Source organism: Ochlerotatus camptorhynchus, unplaced genomic scaffold, assembly GCF_037179485.1.
Source record: "Ochlerotatus camptorhynchus isolate MF236.1 unplaced genomic scaffold, CSIRO-AGI_Acam_v1.1 ptg000158l, whole genome shotgun sequence".
In the NCBI taxonomy this organism is placed as follows: Eukaryota; Metazoa; Arthropoda; class Insecta; order Diptera; family Culicidae; genus Ochlerotatus; species Ochlerotatus camptorhynchus.
This window is the reverse complement of record NW_027040648.1, coordinates 342,465-365,339: the sequence shown is the minus strand read 5'-3', so window position 1 is coordinate 365,339 and position 22,875 is coordinate 342,465. Positions and strand designations below refer to the sequence as shown.

Here is a 22,875-nt window from a genome sequence, read left to right as displayed (position 1 = left end):
GAAAATCGCGAAGGGACTGATGTGCTGTCACAAAAATTGTGGAATTCATTGTAACCTTTCCGTCCCAGATTATTTTGCTGTCATCAATTTTGTTGTTCATTTGGCTCTCAATTTTTTACCGGTTCAAACCAAAAACCCTGCAAATAATCGAGAAATAATCTCAATTCCATAAGTCACACCGGATTTACACGGAAATTCCGTGAGGTCTGTCCAATGAGAGACATTTTCATGTTTTTATTTATTTCCAATATGAACACAGCATTTTTCGATGTCAAATCATAAACGAATCGTATATATGCGGGTAATTACCATGTATACCGGATATTATAGGTTCTCCAAATCGTCGTTTAGTTGATTTGATCAACTATATCAACCAAGACTGCAATAATGTCTGTAGTATCGAAATATGTCCAAACAGATTCAAAGTGTCTATGTGGATTGTGCCCGACCTATTGCTACGTATACAAGGTGTTATAGGTTCTGAAATCATTCTGAAGATCAGATTATGTTTCTACTAAATCACCCAAGCCTAATTCAATATCTGTAGTATCAAAATATGTCCAAATAAATTTGCAGTGTTTATGTGGATCATGCCAACCTATATTCGTGTATGAGAAATATTTCCTAAGGATTTCCATATCGATATTTCGATACTACAGATCATAGATCATCTGGTATACGTGGAAATAAATAAACATTATCCATATAGCCACTACGAATCTGTTTGGACATAATTCGATACTACAGACTGTATCCCAGTCATGGTTGATCTAGTAGAATAAATCATCTGAACTCCAGAACGATTTGGAGAACTCAAAACAGCTGGTATACATGGCAATAGTTTATGCATGATTCACATAGACACTGTGCATCTGTCTGGAAATATTTCGATATTAAAGACATTGTCCCAATCTCGGTTGATCTAGTAGATCAAATTATCTGAACTCCAGGACGATTTGAAGAATTTACATGTGGATTACTCGGAAATAGATCATGCATGATCCACATAGACACTTTGAAACATTTTGGACATTTTTCGATACTACAGACATTATTGCAGTTTTGGTTGATCTTGTAGAAAAAATCATATTTGTAAAACCTATAATTTCCAGTACACATAGTAATAAGTCGTGCATGGTCCACAAAGTCACATATATATGATTCGGTTATGATTTGCCAACGAAAATACAATGTCTCACCATTGGACAGACCCCAAGGAATATCTGTGTAAATACAGAACCGCGACGTGACCAACAAGTGTGACTTATGAAACTCTGGTAATTTCTCGATTATGTGCAGGGTGTTTGGTTTGAATCGGTCAAAAATTGAGAAAACTAGTGCCAAATTAACTACAACATTTAGGACAGCAAAATACGTCAGAGACGCAAAGGTTAACTTTCAAGAAAATTTGCATTTCAAATGAAAATGCATTTTTTTAAATAATGCTTCATCAAGTCTAGGTCTGTATTATTGAATAGAAACATTCATAAACTAGGGGGCGACCCCGGCGTAGTGGTTAACATCCATACCTCTCACGCCAAAGTCACGAGTTCAAATCTCACCCCCGGACAAGTCACGAATGACTCAAGAGTGTTAAAGTGACCATAATAATTAAAAAAAAAACCTTCATAAACAACTGAATTCTTTTTCCAAAGGATACAAACAATACTCCTTTAGCTCAGGCGGTAAAGGCGCAGCTACAAAGCGAGGCCATGCTGGAGGCGACTGAGTTCGATTCCCGTTCGGTCTATTAATTTTTCGGTTTGACAAATTTCTCTACTTCCTTGGGCATAGAATGGTACAGGCATAGAAAGCTCTCAAATCAATGTGAAGGTACTTCAAAGAACACTAAGTTCAGAGCAGGCAAAATCTAATATGCTATATGCAATAAGCTTGAAATGCCATGTAGTAGTATACAAATGGTATTTTTAGGTAATGAAAACATTTTTTTTTGTCGCGGATTAGTATTTGAAGTCGCGGATTTCTTTTGAGAAATCGCGGATTTCGCGGATCAAATTTAGAAAATATTGTAACAGCCCTGCAAATATCATCACGATTTGTAAGTATATGAAGATCAAATCTGACAATAAAAAGTGATTTGTTTTAAAAATACACATTTGAATCTCTTACTGCTTATTATCCGATAAGGACGCAATGTTGTTTTAAAACAACATACCTATATCTTCAGATTAAAACGCTCATTTTCTCTATTATTTATGCATACTGGTTAGTTTTAGAGAAGAAAACGTGTTGTAGAAGGATAATTATTGTAATATGTTTTTTTTAAATATCGTGCGCATTTAAGGGTTAGGGTAGTCAGACCGATAGGGAAATGATTGCTCCCGCATGTAGCCTCGCTTACTCCCCATAGACGATTTCGCGTTGGATATTGCGTCAGATCAATTGCTGATGTTTTACCAGAAGAATCATCGAACCTCGTGTGTTCACCGTTCTGGAGTATGGTGAGGTTGTACTTCGGTAAGAGTTCCTCACTCATTGCTTCTGTACAATCCTGTCACTATGCACATTGATTAAGATCAAATTTCATGGATGATTATGGATTAATGGAAAAAAAATATGTTCTAGGAACTCCTCCAAACATCGTCTTCAGAATATATGATCTACTAATTTAACCACGGCTGAGATAAAGTCCATAGCACCGAACCATATGCAAGCAGAATTTTGGTGCCTATGCAATAACAATTTAATGAATATAATATATTCGATGAACATTTCAAATGCTTTGATCGATTCTCTTAATTGACTTTCTCTTTTCATAACCACTGCTATGCAAACAGATTTCGCGCTATTTCTACCACATAGCTTGATAAAGGAGGTTCTTATCTAGCGTCCAAAACGTCAAATACAACAGGGAAAGGTTTTGCAGCTGAGTTATTGACGAAAGAGAAAGACGATGAAGAGATTCGATCAATGCAGATAGGACCTTTTGAAATGTTTATCTAGATATGTATGAATGAACTCATAAAGGATCTCCAAATCATTCAGAAGCTTAGATCGTTGAATATATCAACTAAATCACGACTGATTAATAACTATTATTCTTGATATTACAATTAGTTTGATGTTTTGCTAGAATTCAACATTGATACGGAACTAAAGTAACATCCAAAACACATTGTAAATTTGAAGATTTAAAACAAGCAAGCAAATTAAATTGAAGATCTAAATCGAAAATCAATTTCATAGGGTTAAAAATAATACATCCCCAACAGCCTCACACGTTTTGTTCCAGTGCACTACCCGATAGCGATAAGAACTCAACAGCATATGGAAAGAGACAGCCTATCAACTAACATCAACTCTTTTTTCTTCTTCTCTCATTCCCACAGGTGTGCTTTCTCGCCCACAGCGCGCATCGCCACTCATTCTCGCGCCTTCGTCGTATCTCACGCTCCGTAGATAAAAAAAAAATTGCCTGAGACTGTGAGCGAAGCCTTGCTCTCTTTCTCTCTTTCTCTCTCCCGCATCAAGTGTGCTGTGAGCGGTCGCGGTCTTCGGTGTGATAATCGCGGCGGTGGTGGTTAAGGTCTCCGACTCCGAATCTTCCAAGATCCTCCATACGTACGCGCTTTCCTCCGATCCGATCCGCGACGACTGAGACCTGAGCTGCTGAGCTCAAGCCTGACTCTCGAAGGGGGGTTTCTAGCGTAATGCTGCCGACCGATCGGCTCACAATTCTTTTGACTATGGCGTGTTTAAGTTCGTCGAATCGGGTCTGCGCCCGCGTTGTGCAGGAAAAACTGTGTCAGTTTGTTGTTGGCAAAAATTATCATCATCAGCAACAACAGCAGCAACAACATCTAGTGGTGGCCTCTGCTGCAGGTGGCGGAACCGGAACTGGATCCGGTAGTTCTGGTGGTGCAGGCCAGGTCACTGCTGCTGCTGCTGTTGGAAGTGCCGCGGTCGGGAATCATGCCAAGAGAACCGTTTTCTCGTCCGGTGGTGGTGGTGGCGGTCCGTTGTTTACGACGTTGAAATCCGGTAGTTCGGCGTTCGGTGGTAGTGTGGAAGCTCTGAAATATGGACCAAGTGTTGGAATGTTCGGTGGTTCGATCAACGGTGGTGGTGTGCGCAATTTCTACAGCTCGTCTTTGGTACGCAATCTCTTCAAGAAGAATCAGGTAAGTGCGATCGATCCCCCTAGAGGGCGGGACAACCCCTAGAAAACACTACTTAGATGTCCAGGACTACTGATGTGCAATGCGTGTGCGAGAGTGGTGGCCTATGTGTGTGAAGGCAGGCAGCATAAAAGCAACAGTAAAAGAGAAATTTTCCAAAGATAGTGAAGCTCACTTTCGAGCGCAGAGATTACATAATTTCGGTTGGCTCTCACTTTGAGGTATTTTTTGTATTCGTCATTTTCGCGCAATTACCTCTGCTGAAACTGATAGTAAACCGCGCAACGACCGCCAGTAACTGCCTACTGATGCACATCAGCGACGACGACGACGACGACGACGTCGCGAGGAGAGAGTGAATGACATTGCTGGCGAATGAGGATTTACCAAAAGCAAACCCGAGGATGTGGTCGGTGTTAACTCTGAGGGCATTGCTGGCGTGTGACCTTTCGAAAGAGAAATCCAGCTCAAAGCAAACGGAAGGATTTTTCTGGCAGCTCTGCTTGTTTTTTTTTTTTTGGTCGATTTTTCGACTGGGAATTGTGTCCCGTTAACCCATTTTCGATCATCGACGAGGGGTCGAACAATGCGGGGAAGAAAACGCGGCAGAGGTGAATCGCACGCGCCTGGCATGGCCTGCATACCGTTGTGCGCGCGGGGAATGATTGAAAAATCATTACGAAAACTGAAAAAAAAAGTAGTAAAAAAACTAACTTAGAAAGTCGAGACGTAATAAAAGTGTATATGTGATTTGCTTCGAAAAAAGAGAAACGAGCGAAACGAAAAGAGCCACAGCGAAAAAGCAGCTCGAAGAAAACGAAAGACACAACAGCACAGCTCAGCAGCTCTGCAGCTCTGCAGCACCAGCAGCAGCAGCGAATAACTTGTTTAATCAACTTTCATTGAAAATTAATAAATGGGCAAACGAGAAAACAGAAAACATGCATTCGTGTGTGCGCGCGCCCCTTTTGGCCTGGCTAGGAGGCCCCCCCGGACCCCGCGGAGTAGTGTAAGAGAGCACCTTACCGACCAGGGGTTGAGAGTGTAGTTGTGCGCGCCCCAACAACAACCTGATCGTGTGTGGTGCCACTGGACCGAACCGGACTGCGGACTGTGGACCCCCGTCTGGTGTCAGGTTTTCGGTTGGCCAAAAAAGCGAGAGTTGATCGCCCGAGAGCCTGCTTGTGTGGAAGACATTTTTTTTTTGACAGACCCCTTCCACCGTACCCCAATGGTCCGCCGTGTGTGATAATGTGTGTCATTACGCAAAAGTCTGCTCGGATAAATGCCTATGTAGCAGAATGCGTGTTTTCTTGGCAAAACAAAAAAAAAAAACTGCAACGATTGGAAGAACGTCGCCGCGTTCTTGATGGGCCGAGGTGATGGCATAACAGGGTAAACAGCTGAATTTGACAAACAGCTGATTTGTTGAGAGAGAGCGCGTGAGGGAAGTACACTGTCAAATCTCACGTGAGTGCCTTTCACTTGAATGCCGCTACCTTTTGTTGTTCCTGACAGCGGCGGAATCAACAACATTATTCTCGTGAGAACGTTCTCCCGGATTTCCCAAATGCACACGCGGTACGCTCCCGCTCCCTGGGTTCCAATGAAGGGAGCTGGGTGGGAGAATTGCGAGACGTTTGTTATGCTGTCAGTTTCCTTGGGTACTGCAAAAAAAAATTTGAGACCTCACGCTCTTTGAAGCTGCCGTCCTGTGCAAACACCACGTGCTGATGCTGAGAGGAGAGAGGTGTAGAAGAAGAATTCCAGAATGACAAGGGATTAGCACGCTTTGTTCTGGGCTGGAGCATGGTTGGAATTGCGTTGAAAACAAAGGAACAACCAGCTGAAATTCGATGGTGATCGCAAGAAGATGCCGCGAATATGCAAGCCCATGTACCTACGCAGTTATGCTCCCAAGGGGCTTTGATTGGTATTCATTATCCTAATTAATCTCGGTGTACGCGAATCATAGCTTCTGGTGGTCTGTGAGCGGTGGTACGTTCTGTTAAGTTGCCAGTTAGGTCGACTAAATTGGATCATTAAAATGCTCTCAGAAAGAACTGCGACGCGTGGATTGGAATGTGTATCGAGTTTCAAATCGAATTGCAAGCGAATAGGGGTTAACCCAAAAGTAGTCGCGTCAAACCACCGAAGAATGAGCGGTATTTTTGCAAGCGAATAAACAACAAAACTTCACTCTTATTGATTCGTAATTTTAATTGTAACTCACGGTCAACTCTTCCGCTTTCGAGGATCCAAGGAAATTTTTGATAAAAATGCGACTGCTGGAAGGTTAAGAAACGAATGTTTTCATTGATAGGCATAGTTAATTTGTTGCGCTTGAAGAATTTTGCTTCCGCAGCTGGTGCAGATAATATTGATGTGAATTTGTTTACTATTCGATCTTTTTGTCAATGCGAACCTCAACCCGACCCAGGTTACAAAAAACAAAAACAACTGACGTTTGTTACACAACAAACACACCCTATGTTGATAACCGATTTAGGTTGGAATTGAATCAAAAACAAATCAAACGCTATCAGATTTTGATGATCTAGTTATGCTTTAGTAGTTATTCATCGGTACAATCTTAGACGAACAGGGTCTGTGTTTTTGTTCCGGAAAATCTTGTCATCCTATTTTATGTCCTGAAAATGTGCGATGATATCAGTGTTGATAGTTTATGAATTAAATCCATTAAAAATGTTCTTCAAAGTGATTAGGCGATTTTTCTGAAAGAGACATAACAGTGATACAAATGAATGTATAATAAATTACCTTTGACGTAGCCAAAAATGAATACTTTTAACAGTTCTCATTCTACTTTTTTTATATAAAAAATATGTAGAAATTAGAGTAGGTTGTTGTGGTTTTTAAATAACTTAAGTTTGCGGTGTTTGATCATAATTTAAAAACCTATTTGATCTTTTTAAAACCTAAAAATCTGTGATCTGTGAATACAGATTGTTGGTTTTAAATACTCTGAATAATCTGTGGAAACACAGATTAATCTGGCAACCAATTAGACACGAATACCAGTTAGACAAAACAGCTCAGAATTAGACTAGTCTATTCAAGTTTTTTTTTGCAGTTGTTACATTGAAGTTGTGCTTAGTGAAATGTTTGGAATCAACATTTATCAGTGCTTTGGTCATACTTACAGTCGTTCTATAGAAGTGCTATTCTTGTTCCCAGAAGTTTATGTTAAGAAAGCAATTTCTATAGCATGAATATTTAAATAATTTCCTATGTTGTAAGATTTCACATGACCAGGAGGAAAACTCATTTGTTAATCACTAAACTATTATGTATCTTAAGAGTCAATATCAAGTGTAATGTTTGTGAACGTTGCGTATTCAAGATTTATTTGGATTTTTCAGATTTTATGTCATCTTGTCATATACACAGGCAGAGTACCACGTCAATTTCCAGATTTTTTAAATATGTTCCAGATATTCCAAGATTTTTCAAACATACATACATACTGTACAACATCACATTTAAGATAAGACATAATCAACAGTAGTACGCCACAATACTCGGTTTGCGGCTGCCGCTCTCCATCCTCGTTCATGCCCAATGTTCGTTAGATCACGCTCTACCTGGTCCGCCCATCGTGCTCTCTGCGCTCCACGCCTTCTTGTGCCAACCGGATCAGTAGCGAACACCAACTTTGCAGGGTTGTTGTCCGGCATTCTTGCAACATGCCCTGCCCACCGCATCCTTCCGGCTTTGGCCACCTTCTGGATGCTGGGTTCGCCGTAGAGTGCAGTGAGCTCGTGGTTTATTCTTCGCCGCCACTCACCGTTCTCCTGCACACCGCCGAAGATCGTCCTTAGCACACGTCGCTCGAAAACTCCGAGTGCTTGCAGGTCCTCCTCGAGCATAGTCCATGTCTCGTGTCCATAGAGGACCACCGGTCTTATCAGCGTTCTATACATGGTACATTTGGTGCGGAGGTGAATCTTTTTTGACCGTAGTTTCTTCTGGAGCCCGTAGTAGGCACGACTTCCACTGATGATGCGCCTTCGTATTTCACGACTCACATTGTTGTCAGCCGTCATTAAGGATCCAAGGTAAACGAATTCCTTCACTACCTCGAAATTATCCCCGTCTATCGTGACATTACTTCCTAGACGAATCCTGTCATGTTCGGTTCCGCCTACTAGCAGGTACTTTGTTTTTGACGCACTCACCACCAGTCCGACCTTTGCTGCTTCGTGTTTCAGGGGGGTGTATAGTTCTGTCACCGTTCCAAATGTTCTTGCGATAATGTCCATGTCGTCCGCAAAGCACAAATTTACCGGATTTCGTGAAAATCGTACCCCGGTTGTTGAGCCCGGCTCGTCGCATTACACCTTCTAGAGCGATGTTGAAGAGTAGGCATGAGAGTCCGTCACCTTGTCGCAGTCCCCGGCGAGATTCGAATGAACTGGATAGTTCACCCGAAACCCTTCCGCAGTTTTGCACACCGTCCATCGTTGCTTTGATCAGTCTGGTCAGCTTTTCAGGAAAGCCGTTCTCGTCCATGATTTTCCATAGCTCTGTCGTATGCCGCCTTAAAGTCGATGAACAAATGATGCGTTGGGACCTGGTATTCACGGCACGTCAACGAAGCTGGCTTGATAACTTCCCACGAACTCGGTCATTTTAGGTGATAGACGACGGAAGCTGATCTGGCATAGCACTTTGTAGGCGGCATTCAAAATGGTGATCGATCTGAAGTTCTCACATTCCAAATGGTCGCCTTTCTTGTGAATGGGGCAGATTACCCCCTCCTTCCACTCCTCCGGTAGCTGTTCTGTTTCCCACATCCTGACTATCATCCGGTGCAGGCAGGTGGCCAACTTTTCTGGGCCCATCTTGATGAGTTCGGCTGCTATACCATCCTTACCAGCTGCTTTGTTGTTTTTGAGCTGCTGAATGGCATCCTTAACGTCCCTCAGCGTGGGAGGTGGGTCAGTTCAGTCCTGTGCTGCACTGACGTAGTCGTTTCCTCCATTGCGCTGATCTCCCGTGCCTACGTTCTCCCCGCCATTCAGGTGCGCATCGAAGTGCTGCTTCCACCTTTCAATCACCTCACGTCCGTCCGTCAAGAGGTAGAACTTCCGTATTTCTTGGGAACGGCACAGCAGTTCCATTTCCTCGCACTCCGCTTCTTCCAGGCGGCGTTTTTTCTCCCGAAAATGCGGGTCTGCTGTTTCCGCTTCTGTTTATACCGTTCCACGTTCTGTCGGGTTCCATGCTGCAGCATTACCGCCCGATGGTGCTCTCGGCTGCGTCGGTGATGGCTGCTTTTACTGTACTCCAGCAGTCTTCTAGAGGGGGCACATCGCCCTCCTCTGGCAACGCTGCCTCGAGATTTTGTGCGTATGCTAAGGCGACATCCGGTTGCTTCAGTCGCTCTAGGTTGTACCGTGGCGGGCGTCGGTACCGTACATTGTTGATGACGGAACGTTTTGGGCGCAGTTTGACCATCACCAGGTAGTGGTCAGAGTCGATTTTAGCGCCACGATAGGTCCTGACTTCGATAATGTCGGAGAAGTGCCGTCCATCAATCAGAACGTGGTGGATTTGCGATTCCGTCTGCTGTGGTGATCTCCAGGTGTAGGGGAGGCTGTGTTGACAGAAGGTGCTACGTATGGCGGCGAAATCGATGAGTCGTAGGCCGTTCCCGTTCGTCAGCTGGTGGGCGCTGAACTTTCCAATCGTTGGTCTGAATTCCTCCTCCTGGCCTACCTGAACGTTTAGGTCTCCTATGATGATGTTGACGTCGTGGCTTGGGCAGCGATCGCACTCGCGGTCGAGCTGCGCGTAAAATGCGTCCTTGTCATCATCAGTGCTTCCGGAGTGAGGGCTGTGCACGTTGATTATGCTAAAGTTGAAGAATCGGCCCGTGATCTGCAACCTGCACATTCTTTCGTCGATCGGCCACCAACCGATCACGCGCTTCTGCATTTCGCCCATCACGATGAAAGCTGTGCCCAGCTGGCGTGTGTTGCCGCAACTCTGGTAGATGGTATGATTACCTCTAAACGTTCGCACCATGGATCCTGTCCAACACACCTCCTGCAGTGCTACGATGCCGAATCCGCGGTGAAGATTGGCGAGTATTCGGGTGCTCCCGATGAAATTGAGAGATCGACAGTTCCACGTGCCGAGTTTCCAATCGCAAGTCCTATTTCGTCGCTGGGGTCGTTGCCGTTGGTCTCGGTCCGTATTCTTCTGTTGCTGATTTCCCGTTGCAATGCTTTTTTACGGCTGGTTCGCAGGGCCTGACACCAACCCCCTAACTTTCTGGAGGACCAGGGTGCACAGTTGTGCTTAGATTCCTTCACTGGCACTCGGACGTAGATTAGCCGCCCCTAACACGGGGAACAGACGCTGTTGTGAGCAGCTCCTCCTGGAGAACAGACGCTCAGGCTTGCCAAAGCAAACCCCCCCCCTTCGCTGTCAGCCTATGAACAAAGTTCCCACCGGGGTTGGTGACCCGATCTTCCCTAAGGTTCCCGGCCGGTACCACGGGGAGGTAGGGATAGGAGTTGCTGGAAAGAGGCTAGTGATCTGTATTGCGCATTACCCAGCATTAACCGACATCTTGTTTTCAAAATATCTGCTATTGATTCACCCTCTCGCCTAAGAAAAAATATATAAACAGAAACTTAAATGATTTAAGATTTCATGACTGTTTTGCAGTACCAGTTCTTACCCAAGGGGTGAGACAGATTTACTCTCAGTTGCTTTTTTGCAGCGAGTAACTCGCGAGTAACTCAATGTACCTCAATATTTAATCGACGTTCATCGATTTTCTTCTCTGCTTACTCCGTTTACTCCCTTTAAAAATATGCTTCTCATATTAGACGTCAGTTTTGTTTTTAAACAAAGTAAGCCCAAGTGTATCCCGAGACTTTCGAATAACTTGAATATTATGGAAGAACCTGTGCCGGTGCCTTACAGTTCCAGCAAGCCTTCAGCAGTTGTTCTTCCTCCTCAGCATCCAGTCCCAGTTGTCACTTCAAAAGGATCATCGCTGATCAAACAAGCTCTCCAAACAGCTATTCTTCCAAACATCTAGAATTTCACCTATAATGCAACGATCCCATCAGCATCAGTAGTCGTAACAGCAGTCCTATTGAAAATGGTGATAACTAACTCCGATCCCCTTCTCGTTAGCACCATGCAAGTTAGCTACAGCATGAAGATTCCATCACAGCTTATCAAACATAGCGTGTTGAGCAAAATTCCAACCGTGGCCCCTCGAATAAAATCCGCCGCTGCAGTTTCCGATTTAGAAAACGGCCTTTATTACGGGTGTCACTTCACGGTGAATACGAAGTGAAATGACAACTTTTCACTCACGGTGAAGTGGTTCCCATTTGATTGGGAACGACTTCACCGTGAATGACAACTTATCACTTCACTGCGTTTTCACCGTGAAGTGACACCCGTAATAAGGGCCAATGAGGAATTGGGTGTTAATCGGTTGTTGTCCCACCGGGGAGATGTTGGCCCTTATTACGGGTGAAGTGAAACCCGTAAGAAAGACCAATGAGGCTTCGTCAGCATCTGGGTGTTGCCGTACGATTTGGAGTCTTCTGTCCCTCCCAGTCCTAGGCTCTCTGAACGACTTGGACGGATTCAACTTTTTGGCCACATCCCTGACTGAAGCATTGGGATTCCGCTTAAACGCTTTCACGACACGCTTGTGATCCTGATCACTAATAGAACATCCATTCTAACCGCATTTCTACTTCCGTTCGATGCTCAGAGTTCGTAGTAACGTTTAATCACACTACTCGCCGTTGACTGCACGATTCCGATGTCCCGAATTCACTTCGATGTGTGTGGTCCCATCACACCGGTAGCTTGGGATATCCTCTCAAGAAGAAGTCCGAGGTATTACAAAAATTTCGAGAATACGGAGCGATGGCATCTGTTGACCGTTGACCATGCACGGGAGTACTGCTCCAAAGACCAGCGAGCATTCTACGTTTCCAAGGGAATCCAGATCGAGCCAACTGCAGCGTACACACCACAGCAAAACGGGGTGTCCTAACGGTTCAATCGGACAATTTATTGTCGAGCAGGTTCGAACGATGCTTATCGAATTTCAAGCTCCGAAGACTCTTTGGAACGAAGCAGTTCTAACTGCGGTTTACTTGACTAATAGAAGTCCAACCAATGCTTTACCCTGCCGTAAAACACCTGCCGAGATGAGGAGTGGTCACAAACCAGATTTGAGCAAACTACATGTGTTTGGTTGGATATGCACCGAACGCTTATTGTTGGAGGAACAGAGAAAGATGGCTTGCGACGAATCTCCTCCGTTTGTTACTCCGTTTGATTTCTAAGCTCAATACGAAGATGGAGAAGTGAGAACTTCCGAACAATTGTCTCTGAACGAAGCAATGCATGAGCAAGCAGACGATATTATAACCGATGATGAAAACGACGAGTTTGTTGAGTCCGAAGCGCTCCCTTCGCAAATAGACCGTGGTTCAAACCTCGAAATAGTAACCCCGAGGCGCAGCGATCCAAATCTACAGATACCTGTTAAAAATAATGATTGCTCTACGAATTCCGCTGGTCCGATGATACGCGATGAGGAAGAGCGTTTGATCTTTGATGTTCCCGAAGCGTGCAAGGACATAGCTGGACGTACTGATGAAGACCTTTGGAAGCCGGCAATCGAAGAAGTACTGAAGTCACTAGCAGACAACCGTGTATGGCGACTGGTAAGTGTGGTTCCTATAAAGTCGAAATGAGTGTTCCGAATCAAGCAAGATGAAAATGGAAAACCAGTGCGATACAAGGCTCGTTTCGTTGACAAGGGTTTCCTGCAGAAGGCCAGAGTCGAGTTCGGTGAAACCTATTCCCCGGTTGCGAAGCTGGCAACCATACGGACAGTTCTAGCTCTAGCAGTCCATCCACAGATGTTTGTACACCAACTAGATGTGAAGACCGCATTCCTCTATGGTGAATTAGACGAAGACATTTCCTTGGCCATACCTGAAGTAGTAATCGCATCATCAAATTGTGTTTGCAAGCTGAAGCAATCGCTATATGGACTCAAGCAAAGCTCCCGTCCTCCCGTTGTTGGAATAACAAACTGAATTATCTTCTCCTGAATTACAGCTTCACTCGTTCACGCCATGACTACTGTCTGTACGCTAGTATTGACGATCTATGTTGATGACTTGCTCATCGTTGGCGATCGGCTGGGACTAGTGCAGCAAATCAAACTTTCTCTATCCAAGAAATTGCGGTACTGTAAATCACCTCCTAGGAGTCAAGATATGCTGTGATCAAAACGCTGGTAGTATGTCACTCAATCAAGAAGTTCCCGTGAGTCGTGTTTTGGAAAAGATCGGAATGCAGGACTGCAACCACGTCAAGACACCGATGGAAAATGGCTGTGAGTGTTGTTATCCGTCCGTACCGTGAATTGCTGGGAAGCCTTATGTACACAATGCTGTTTGTTCGACCTGATACATGCTATGCTGTTGGATCTTAGGGCGTTTCCAAAGTCAACCTGGCGAAATTCAGTGGCAATCACTGAAGATAGTAGTCAGGTATTTGAAGGGTATGAAGAATCTGAAGCTTCACTACAAGCGTAAATGATTAAAATGCGGTCGACCCGATACGCTGACGCCGACTGGGCATCGGATGCTGAGGATCGAAAATCCGTGAGTGGCTTCGTGTTCAAGGTTTTTGGTAATACCGTGTCCTGGGCGAGCCGAAAGCAACAAACCGTTCATCGTGTGAGGCTGAGTATGCTGCTTTAAGCTTGGTTGCTTCCGAAGGTTTATGGCTAAAAGGAATCCTCGATGACCTGAAACAAATCCAACCTCATGAAGCCTTCAAGATATTTGAAGACAATCGTAGCTGTATAGCGATGGCCACCAATACCGAAAACAAACGTGTGAAGCACATCGACGTCAAACACCATTTTTTGAGAGACTATGCCTCCGAGAATTAAAGACCCTCCTAGGACTAACCGATTCGGGGGGGGGGATGTTTGAATAATCGGTATCCCAGTAAGCGACTGACCAACGTAGCATCCGAAGTTTTCCTAAATAAACAAACTATGTTAAATTTTCACTCCACTTCAAACTCTCCATCAAGCTAGTGGAATATACTTGTTATCTTCGTTAAACCCTGCGTTATCACTCTACAAATATCAAGAGCGCCTCTGTCTACAAACCATGAAAACCATAAAAAAAATACAATCAATGTTTTTCAATACAAAATCAATTTTTTTTTTTAATTACACTATATTTTTTCTAAAAGTTATTTTGAATTACCATTTTTTTTCTTTGAAATCGGCCCAGTGGTTCAAAAAGTATGTTTTTGAAAAAAAAATTATTTTTGAAAAAAATCGATTTTTTGGACTTAACATGGAAATGGTCACCCTAATGACAAAATAAATAAAATACGGTTCTAAAATTTTGCGATGAGTAACAAAACTACTAATTTTTACGAAATTCTGAGAACCACTATATCGTTTTAGGCTGTATATACAACCATTCCATAGCAAAACGATATAGTGGTTCTCAGAATTTCGTAAAAAATGGCAGTTTTGTTCCTTATCGCAAAATATTAGACACGAACTTTTTTTATGTTGTCATTAGGGTGACCATTTACATCAAAAAGAACAATTTGTTTCTTCAAAAATGCCTATTTTCAGTGTTCACTCGGCTGTCGACAAAAGCAGGCCACTCTCGATGTGTGCCACGCGATCGTCTGTTTTCTCGGCAGCAACCATTGTGTTGTCCTCCTCATTGTTCTTCATCCGCAGTTCTTTCGGTCGATGCCTCGTCGACTTTGGAAAGCAACCGTTTCGTGATGAGTGTGTGAGTGCTGACCACGTGTTGCGTCCATTGCTGCAATGGACGCGCTCTGACCCTCGTTGGCGTAACTGCCATACAATGACACTACTGGAAGCGGCTCCAGTTCTGATGGAGGAGGCTTTTTGGATAGCGGAAGATAAAGTGTTTATTGTGTTGTACATTTTGACTATAGTTTTAAGGTGTATTGTATACTGACCAAGAATCCTCGGCTCTGTAAAGTTAATTCGTTTGAGCCTTATCAAATAAATTAATAAAAAAAAAAAAAAAATGCCTATTTGCAAAAACTTAAACTTTTGAACCACTAGGTAGACTTCAAAGATCAAAATATCAAATGAAAGGCAATTAAAAATACTTCTTAGAAAAAATATAATGATATAAAAATTCGGATTTTGTATTGAAAACCATTGTTTGTATTTGTTTTTTTTTATGGTTTTCATGGACAGAGAGCGCAATATTTTTTTTTATTTTTCATTGATAATTGAAACTTTTTACACAACAAATCAACAACTAAACGATGTGTAAAATTATTTTTATTTGCCTTTCATTTGATGTTTTGATCTTTAAAATCGGTCCAGTGGTTCAAAAGTTATAAATTTTTGAAAAAAAAAAAGATTTTTTGGGCCACCCTAACATGGAAATGGTTACCATTATGACAACATTAAACAAAAAAATACGGGTCTAGATTTTGCGGTAAGGAACAAAACTACAATTTTTTACGAAATTCTGAGAACCATTATATTGTTCGGGTATGGAATGGCTGACATATTCAAATAAGTTGAGGAACTTTATCACGATTTTCAAAATATTTTATAATACAACCAACTTCTTCCTCGTCATTCACTTAGTCATTGAACATAATAAATTTGGAGTGGATTTATCATCAGTAACAACATACATTCTGTAACTTGAATTGGTTTTTAGGATTCTGAAACATGGTTTTAAACTTCTAAATTTGTTTGAAACCTATTAAAAATTTTCAAGAATCTGGAATGAAAATAAATATTAAAGACGCTGTACAATGAATATTTTCCAAGAACCCAGATTATAAAAAAAAACTACAAGGGACAGCCCTAAGGGGTTGTACGCAATGGTGACGTAGGACTTCGTGGTCTTATATAATAAATCTTATTTGTTAACTGCAGCAGGAGCTTGTGTTTTGTGTAGGAATAGGAATTTGAGCAGGGTTCTCTCTGTTGATACTCTTTAGTATGACGCGCTTGACATAGATGGCCTAAAGCGACTCACGAAGAGCTACTGATTCCGATCAATAGCGGTGCGGCTTTTTTCTTCTTCTATGGTTGCTCATGTGGGCTGCAGCTCGCTGCTTAAAGGCAGCATTTCGTTGTGTACTGGAGAACACCACCACTCACCACGCGGTAATTGAATAAACACCGTTTGTTGAGACCGGTTGGAATTCAACTTTGAAATCTGTGTTAGGCAAATCGCTTTTCGCAGGCAATCGGTGATAATTTTAATTATCATAGCAACAGTTGAACATTCGTGCAATTATCAACAGTGACATTTTGAAAAATGATAAAGTCTTAAACTTAAGAGATTCGTAGAAATATGTCTGATCGATTGGTGATAAAATTACTGAAATTGGTCCAGGGGCAGCTACCCACGCCACAGCTAGTACCCACAAATAGAAATCGAAGACGTTGTCCTACGTCAAAATAGGACCCTGCAAAACTTGAACTTCTGAGAAAAATCCCAACGGAAGATTTGTTCGGAAAACTTGAGCTGTGGATTCCTTTCAAGTTAGTTCTGTTGAACTCCAGATTCCAGTTGAAACGTAAGGAGAATTCGATGGCAATGTCTGAGTTGAATCCTAGAGGACTTCTGAGGAAATTTCCAACAGAATTCTTCGGAGAATTCCAAGGTAATTCCAAAGAAAATTCCAGGCAATTTTCTGAGAATTCTAAGAAATTTATAAGATGAATTCCAAGTACTTGTTAGTAGAAAGCCTAGAGAATAAGGAGAATCCAAACAGAGTTCTGAAGCGAATTTAATTGAAATTCTAAGGAATATTCCAACGGAATTCTAAGGAAATTTGCAACGAAGTTTAGAGGTTAATTACAAAGGAATAGTTTGATGGCTATTTCTGTTATAATTTTTAGAGAACTCGAAGAAGAGTTCCTAGAGAATTCTGAGAAGCGAGATAAGAGAGGAATTTAGAGGGGATTCCGAAGATAATCCCATTGGAATTTTAGAAGAATACTTAGTAAATACTGAGGAGTAATTCCAGGAGTATCATAACAAAAATTGAATGTTCGACTCCACCTGCTCCGATTTGCATTATGCTATGCATAATTGTTTGTTATGTGCAAACATTCACATTTTTGCCATTTTGAATATTGTATTTTTTTTCAAAATGTAAAGTCTTTCTGGGAAGAATACAGGGGAAGTGGCTCTAATGTTGGCCTATGGATCTAAGATTGTGCCCATCTCTAAAAATCAGCTATTTATCAATTTTATCTAGATGAACGCGTCATTGGGACGGTACTAATGGATATTTTTGGTTGCTATTGAAAATTTAGTCGATTGCTGAATTTATGTATGGGCCCAAATTAGGGGCACTTAGGCCGACATTACATCCATTTCCCCTACGTAGTATTTTTTTATTTTTTTAAATTTTTGAGTAAAAATGAATTCATAAAGCAGCTTCTTTGGAAATGTCTCATCAAATTCAAAATTACCGGAAAACACAAGTGCCAAAATGTTGTTATCAAAGCTATTTAAGAAAAAATATCTGACCACCCTGTCAGGAAAATCGGAACGATCTGGCAGCCCTGTCCGAGTCGATTGCTGCATGAAAAACACCGACCAAAATCGGCAATCAGCTCAATTGGCCCGAAGCCTTCCCCACTTTTCCCCACCCATCCCATCGACGGAGAAAACCAGATAAAGGCAGCCATGGCAGAGAGCAGTAAGACCCCCGAAAGGTGGGCCACACACCGCACGCATACCATGGAGGAACAACCAGAAATAGCCACCGTCTCCGTCGGGCCGTCCATCAGTCAGTCGCTTGAGAGCCTGTTGGCAGGCAGTTTGTTGTTATTCACCGCACTCCGCACACCGACGATGATCGTGTGTCAGTCCTCAGTGCGTTTCTTCGCGCCGTGTGAAGCAGGAAAAAAAGTTGCTTATTGAGGTCATACCACCTAGTTTTTGGAGTTTGATTTTTCATCCAACCCTGCCTCCCCAAACCCCCCCTCCCGCCACACACTGGTTCGTGCTCGACGTACGCCAAGACCAATGATTTCTCACCTCTCAGCTCAGCCATATCCCGCATCCGATCCGCTATTTCGCGCTTGACCAACCCCAAAAAGTGAGTCTGTCTCTCCCTAGCGGCTGCTTTATCTGTGAATTGCGCCTAGATACAACAACCCAGGGGGAAATATATAGGTACATAGTACACACGTCGCGGACATGGCAGAAATACGGACAAACACAACATCAATATCAATAGCAACAACAACAACAACAACCAACATCTGAAAAAAGAAACGGACGGACGGACGGAACCAGTTTCTCTTTCGGCTCTCCCCGGGTCCGACCGACCGATGGAGATATTGTTGAATGGGGGATATTGGTGCGCTCTTTTTCGGCGGATGACCGCAACCTAGTTATGAAAAGCACCAAGTCTTGCCCGCGTCTGTGTGTGCGCCGTATCCATGGAAATATTTCTTTCGGCTGTCGAATCTGGCACCTCCTCCCCGATAAGTTTTTTTTTTTCTTTTCCAACAAAGTGACCGAGGCAGGCCAGGTTGGGTTTGCGCGGCCTCCTCAGTTCGGCTCACAGATTTTCGTCCATCGATTATGCTCAAGGACAGCTCACTTCCATCCGTCGTCTCTCGCCGCAACTAACGAAAAAAAAAACTCGAATTTTTAATCTAACGTATTAAATAAACATTGGCTTGTCACCACGACGAGTGCCCGGACCATGTGTGTGACATTGGTTCGAATTTGAGTGCTAAAAAATGATGATCTTTTTTCTTGACTAGTTTGGTTTTTTTGGTCGAGGGACACACGCACACACAATACCGATGGCAGGCAGGTGGATGTTCTTCAATGATCTTATCGTGGCGGCCGAACTGTTCGATGAATATTCAATTTCGCGCCTAGATTGGAAACGAGAAATTTAGAAACTAAGTTTGTCCCAAATCGACGTAAGAGAGGGCTCCAAGGTTCTTGGCTGAAAATGGGCGATAAAACTCTAATCGCTCGTTTCTCGTCAGCTTTTCGCCAAGAACTGAACTAATCAATGCTAATGGGAATCGATCGGTTCCGGAATGGAATTGACTTGATGGGGGAGACTATTTTGGGTTCTAGCCCAAGGTCACCCGCCCGAGATTTCTCTTCGTCTTTTAACATGCTCACCTCGCCAGAGCGGTGAGCAGAGGTTATTGATTTAGGCTTGCGTATCAGCCGGGTGATCCCCGGGAAAATCAACTAAACTTAGCATACAGTGATTTTTTACGGCAGATTTTCTGAATCAGCTTGTGAAACAGAGCGAGCAAGTCTTCTTTTTGCTGCATATTTAAACATAATTAAAAATACTATGGGAATCTTTTAAGGTTTGAAATCTAAATTACCATGATTTTTGACGTAGGACTACGTCTGTGATTCCTATATGTACACTTTGTGAAAACCGAAAATGGAACATGTAACAAAATTATGAAAGATTTTGAATGTTAATAACTCAGCTTTCCGTGGACCAATTTCAATATTTTTTATCACCAATCGATCAGAAATATTTCTACGCATTTGAAAATCGCACGAATGTGCAATTGTTGCTATGATAATTAAAATTATCACCGATTGCCTGCGAAAAGCGATTTCCCTAACACAGATTTCAAAGTTGAATTCCATCCGGTCTCACCAAACGGTGTTTATTCAATCACCGCGTGGTGAGTGGTGGTATTCTCCGGTACACAACGAAAGGCTGCCTGCAAGCAGCGAGCTGCAGCGCACATGAGCAACCATAGAAGGAGGAAGAAGCCGCACCGCTATTGATCGGAATCAGTAGCTCTTCGTGAGTCGCTGTGGGCCATCTATGTCAAGCGCGTCATACTTAAGAGTATAAACAGAGAAAGCACCGCTCAAATTCCTATTCCTACACAAAACACAAGCTCCTGCTGCACTTAACAAATAAGATTTATCATATAAGACCAAGTTGTCCTACGTCACCATTGCGTACAACCCCATAGGGTTGTCCCTTGTAGTTTATTTTTATCAGAATTCTCCAGGTATTAATTCTAGAATTACCTTTGATTTCTGCTGAGAATAACTATGAAATGTTTCTTAAACTTACCAGGAAACTCTCACCGTAATTAGCTTGGAATTCTCCTTGGAATTTCCTTGAATCTTTCCTAAATAAGAATTTCTTTGGAATCAGTTTTAGAAATGTTTCCCCGAAATCGTTCATAGTTCTTCTTAGATGTCCCTTGGAAATCTTTTCTGAATTTTCTTGAAAAATTCATCAGAATTTAAAAAAGTTCTTTGTAGTCAACCTCAATTGGTATTTTTTTTTTCGCAATTCCCTTGAAGTTTTCTTATGAATCTTCCTCAGTGTGTCTCAGTTGTTTATGTACCAATATAATTTAAAATTATCGGGGCTTCGTCATTTTCTCTTGTGAATGTATTTAATGAAATTGAAGTAACAGTTTAGCTGATTATTATACAGGGTGTCTACTCATTTTGTTAAAAAAAGTTTTTCGAGAACTTTTTCGGATGATTTCCATGTTTACAAGCAAGCTGTAATCGCACAACAACTTTACAGGGCTGGTAGCAGGTCAATATTTTCGAGTTAGTAACTAAAAAGTCACTTTTTTCCGAGGGGTGCGACACATCTAAATCTCTATTTTTTATCAATCTACGAAAAATCTTTTTTCATCTCTTGCATCTAAACCTATCTACTCGCATCGCTCTCCACCTTTCTGCAGGAAATCTTCAAAATCATAATCAATCGTCTTTCTATCTATTAAGCGCGAGTGCATCTCACAACAGCAAAGCAAAAAATTTCCTGCATCTTAGATAGAGTCACCTATTATTTAAAAATTAGTCACTAAAGTAACTTTTTTACTACTAATGCAGATGCAGATTTAGGTGGAAGGATAAGTTATGAGCCTGAAATTGAAATTGTGGACGATAAGTGTATTCTACCAAGTTTTTCCTTATAGTTAAGCCCCATTTTTATGACAATGAATTCTAGGGTGGTTCTCATTATAATTGAAATAAAAAATCTAACTTTTTTGTTTGAAGAAATTAATGTATACATTCTTGGTCAAAGTTGTAGTTGAGCTAATTTCAAGCAACTTTGTAGAAAAAAAAACTTTTATGTATATCTTAAATTGACCGATTTAGAGCTATTTTATTGAATTGAGTTAGGGTGTCTCTAAAAAAAAACAGTTGTTTTGGTCTAGTTTTCTTATTTCAAATTTCTCAGCAAAGATGTCTTCAAATAACTTTTAGATCTTTTAAAGGCGCAAAGTTTTGCTGCACAGAGCTTGTCATCTATATCTTTTGCCGATCAAGAGTTATTGACGTTTTATACTCAAAATATGCCCTTTTCAAATGTTAATATCTCTGGTTGGGGCCAACACAAAAAAAAAGTTTTTTTACGGCATTTGAAAGGAAGTATATTATTCACAATAATATGAAAAAAAATAGAGTCATGTTATTTTTTAAACTCGTATAAAATCAATTTGAATTTTTTTTTAACCAGAGGCGTCGCGTGCCTCATTTGTTTACCTGGGCACCAAACTTGGTTCGTTATAGCTTACCACCACATATTAGTTTTTGTTTTATTTTTCATTGCTCCATGAATTCGAGGGACCTATTCTCAATTATTATATTAATCATTACGTAACGTAACATTTGAAGGGCCGAAATAGGAAGAATTGCAAAACTTAACTAATTCTCGTTTTTATCACAAGGTCAACTCTTTCGACTGAAGTGTAATGAAGAATATCCCGCAAACACTTCCGAAAACGTTTTTTGATACAAAACAGTGTCAAAATCTAGAGAAATTTCATGAAGTCCCCTGAGTAGCAAACTTGAATTAATCAACTCTTTATTCATCAGAATAACACTATCAGAATGAAACAAGGGAAGCTAGTAAGTTTTACAGGCGTACCCGTGCAACTATCGGTAATTGAGAGATTCACAACTGACAAGAGAATAACAGCGAGCTTTTGTGCTCTCTTTCTCCATTACTCTCTTTGCCTGCAATCAAATATCCAAGTGCACAGCGAGAAATGCACGCTTTAGGCACCCATACATCACAAATGTTCTTCTAATTTAAACTCACACATTCAAACCGGTCATAAAAAAAAACACTTGGAGTTCTCCTCAGTATGCACTCAGTACTCTCCTGAAATTCCCGTTGAATTACCATTAGAATTCCTTTTTATTTCTGCTCAAAATTCCCATTACTTCTTTGAAATGCTCCTCATAAATTCCTTGGAACTCTCCTTTGAATTTTCTAAAAATTAACCTTAATCAATTCCTTAGACATTTTCATTCCTTAGGCATTTAGACGAAATTCATAAGAACCCTAGCGCCACCTAGTGAGAGAACTCCGAGCTGAGCTGTCCTCAATTCAAAAGGTCTTAGCCTCCTGAACAACAGTGCAGAAAACATCAACTTTGTATCTAGCAGGGATCTCGAGATGTTGACCCTGAATGTACACGAAATTTATAAGGACACTAGTGCCATCTAATGAGAGAACTCCGAGCTGAGCTGTCCTCAATTTAAAAGGTCTTAGCCTCCTGAACAACAGTGCAGAAAACAGCAACTTTGTATCTAGCAGGGATCTCGAGAGGTTGACCCTGAATTTACATGAAGTTTATAAGAACACTAGTGCCACCTAGTGAGAGAAC

At 41.8% G+C, this 22,875-nt stretch overlaps 1 protein-coding gene across 1 annotated transcript in view; it reads left to right on the top strand.

The window, feature by feature from the left end:
- qless (decaprenyl diphosphate synthase subunit 1 qless) overlaps positions 1–22,875 on the top strand; it is a 236,724-nt gene that overhangs the window by 6,196 nt on the left and 207,653 nt on the right. The window contains exon 2 of the mRNA XM_065222150.1: positions 3,351–4,142. Within this exon, the coding sequence (XP_065078222.1) occupies positions 3,672–4,142 (471 nt within the window). The 5' untranslated portion in view covers positions 3,351–3,671. The remainder of the gene's footprint in view (positions 1–3,350; positions 4,143–22,875) is intronic.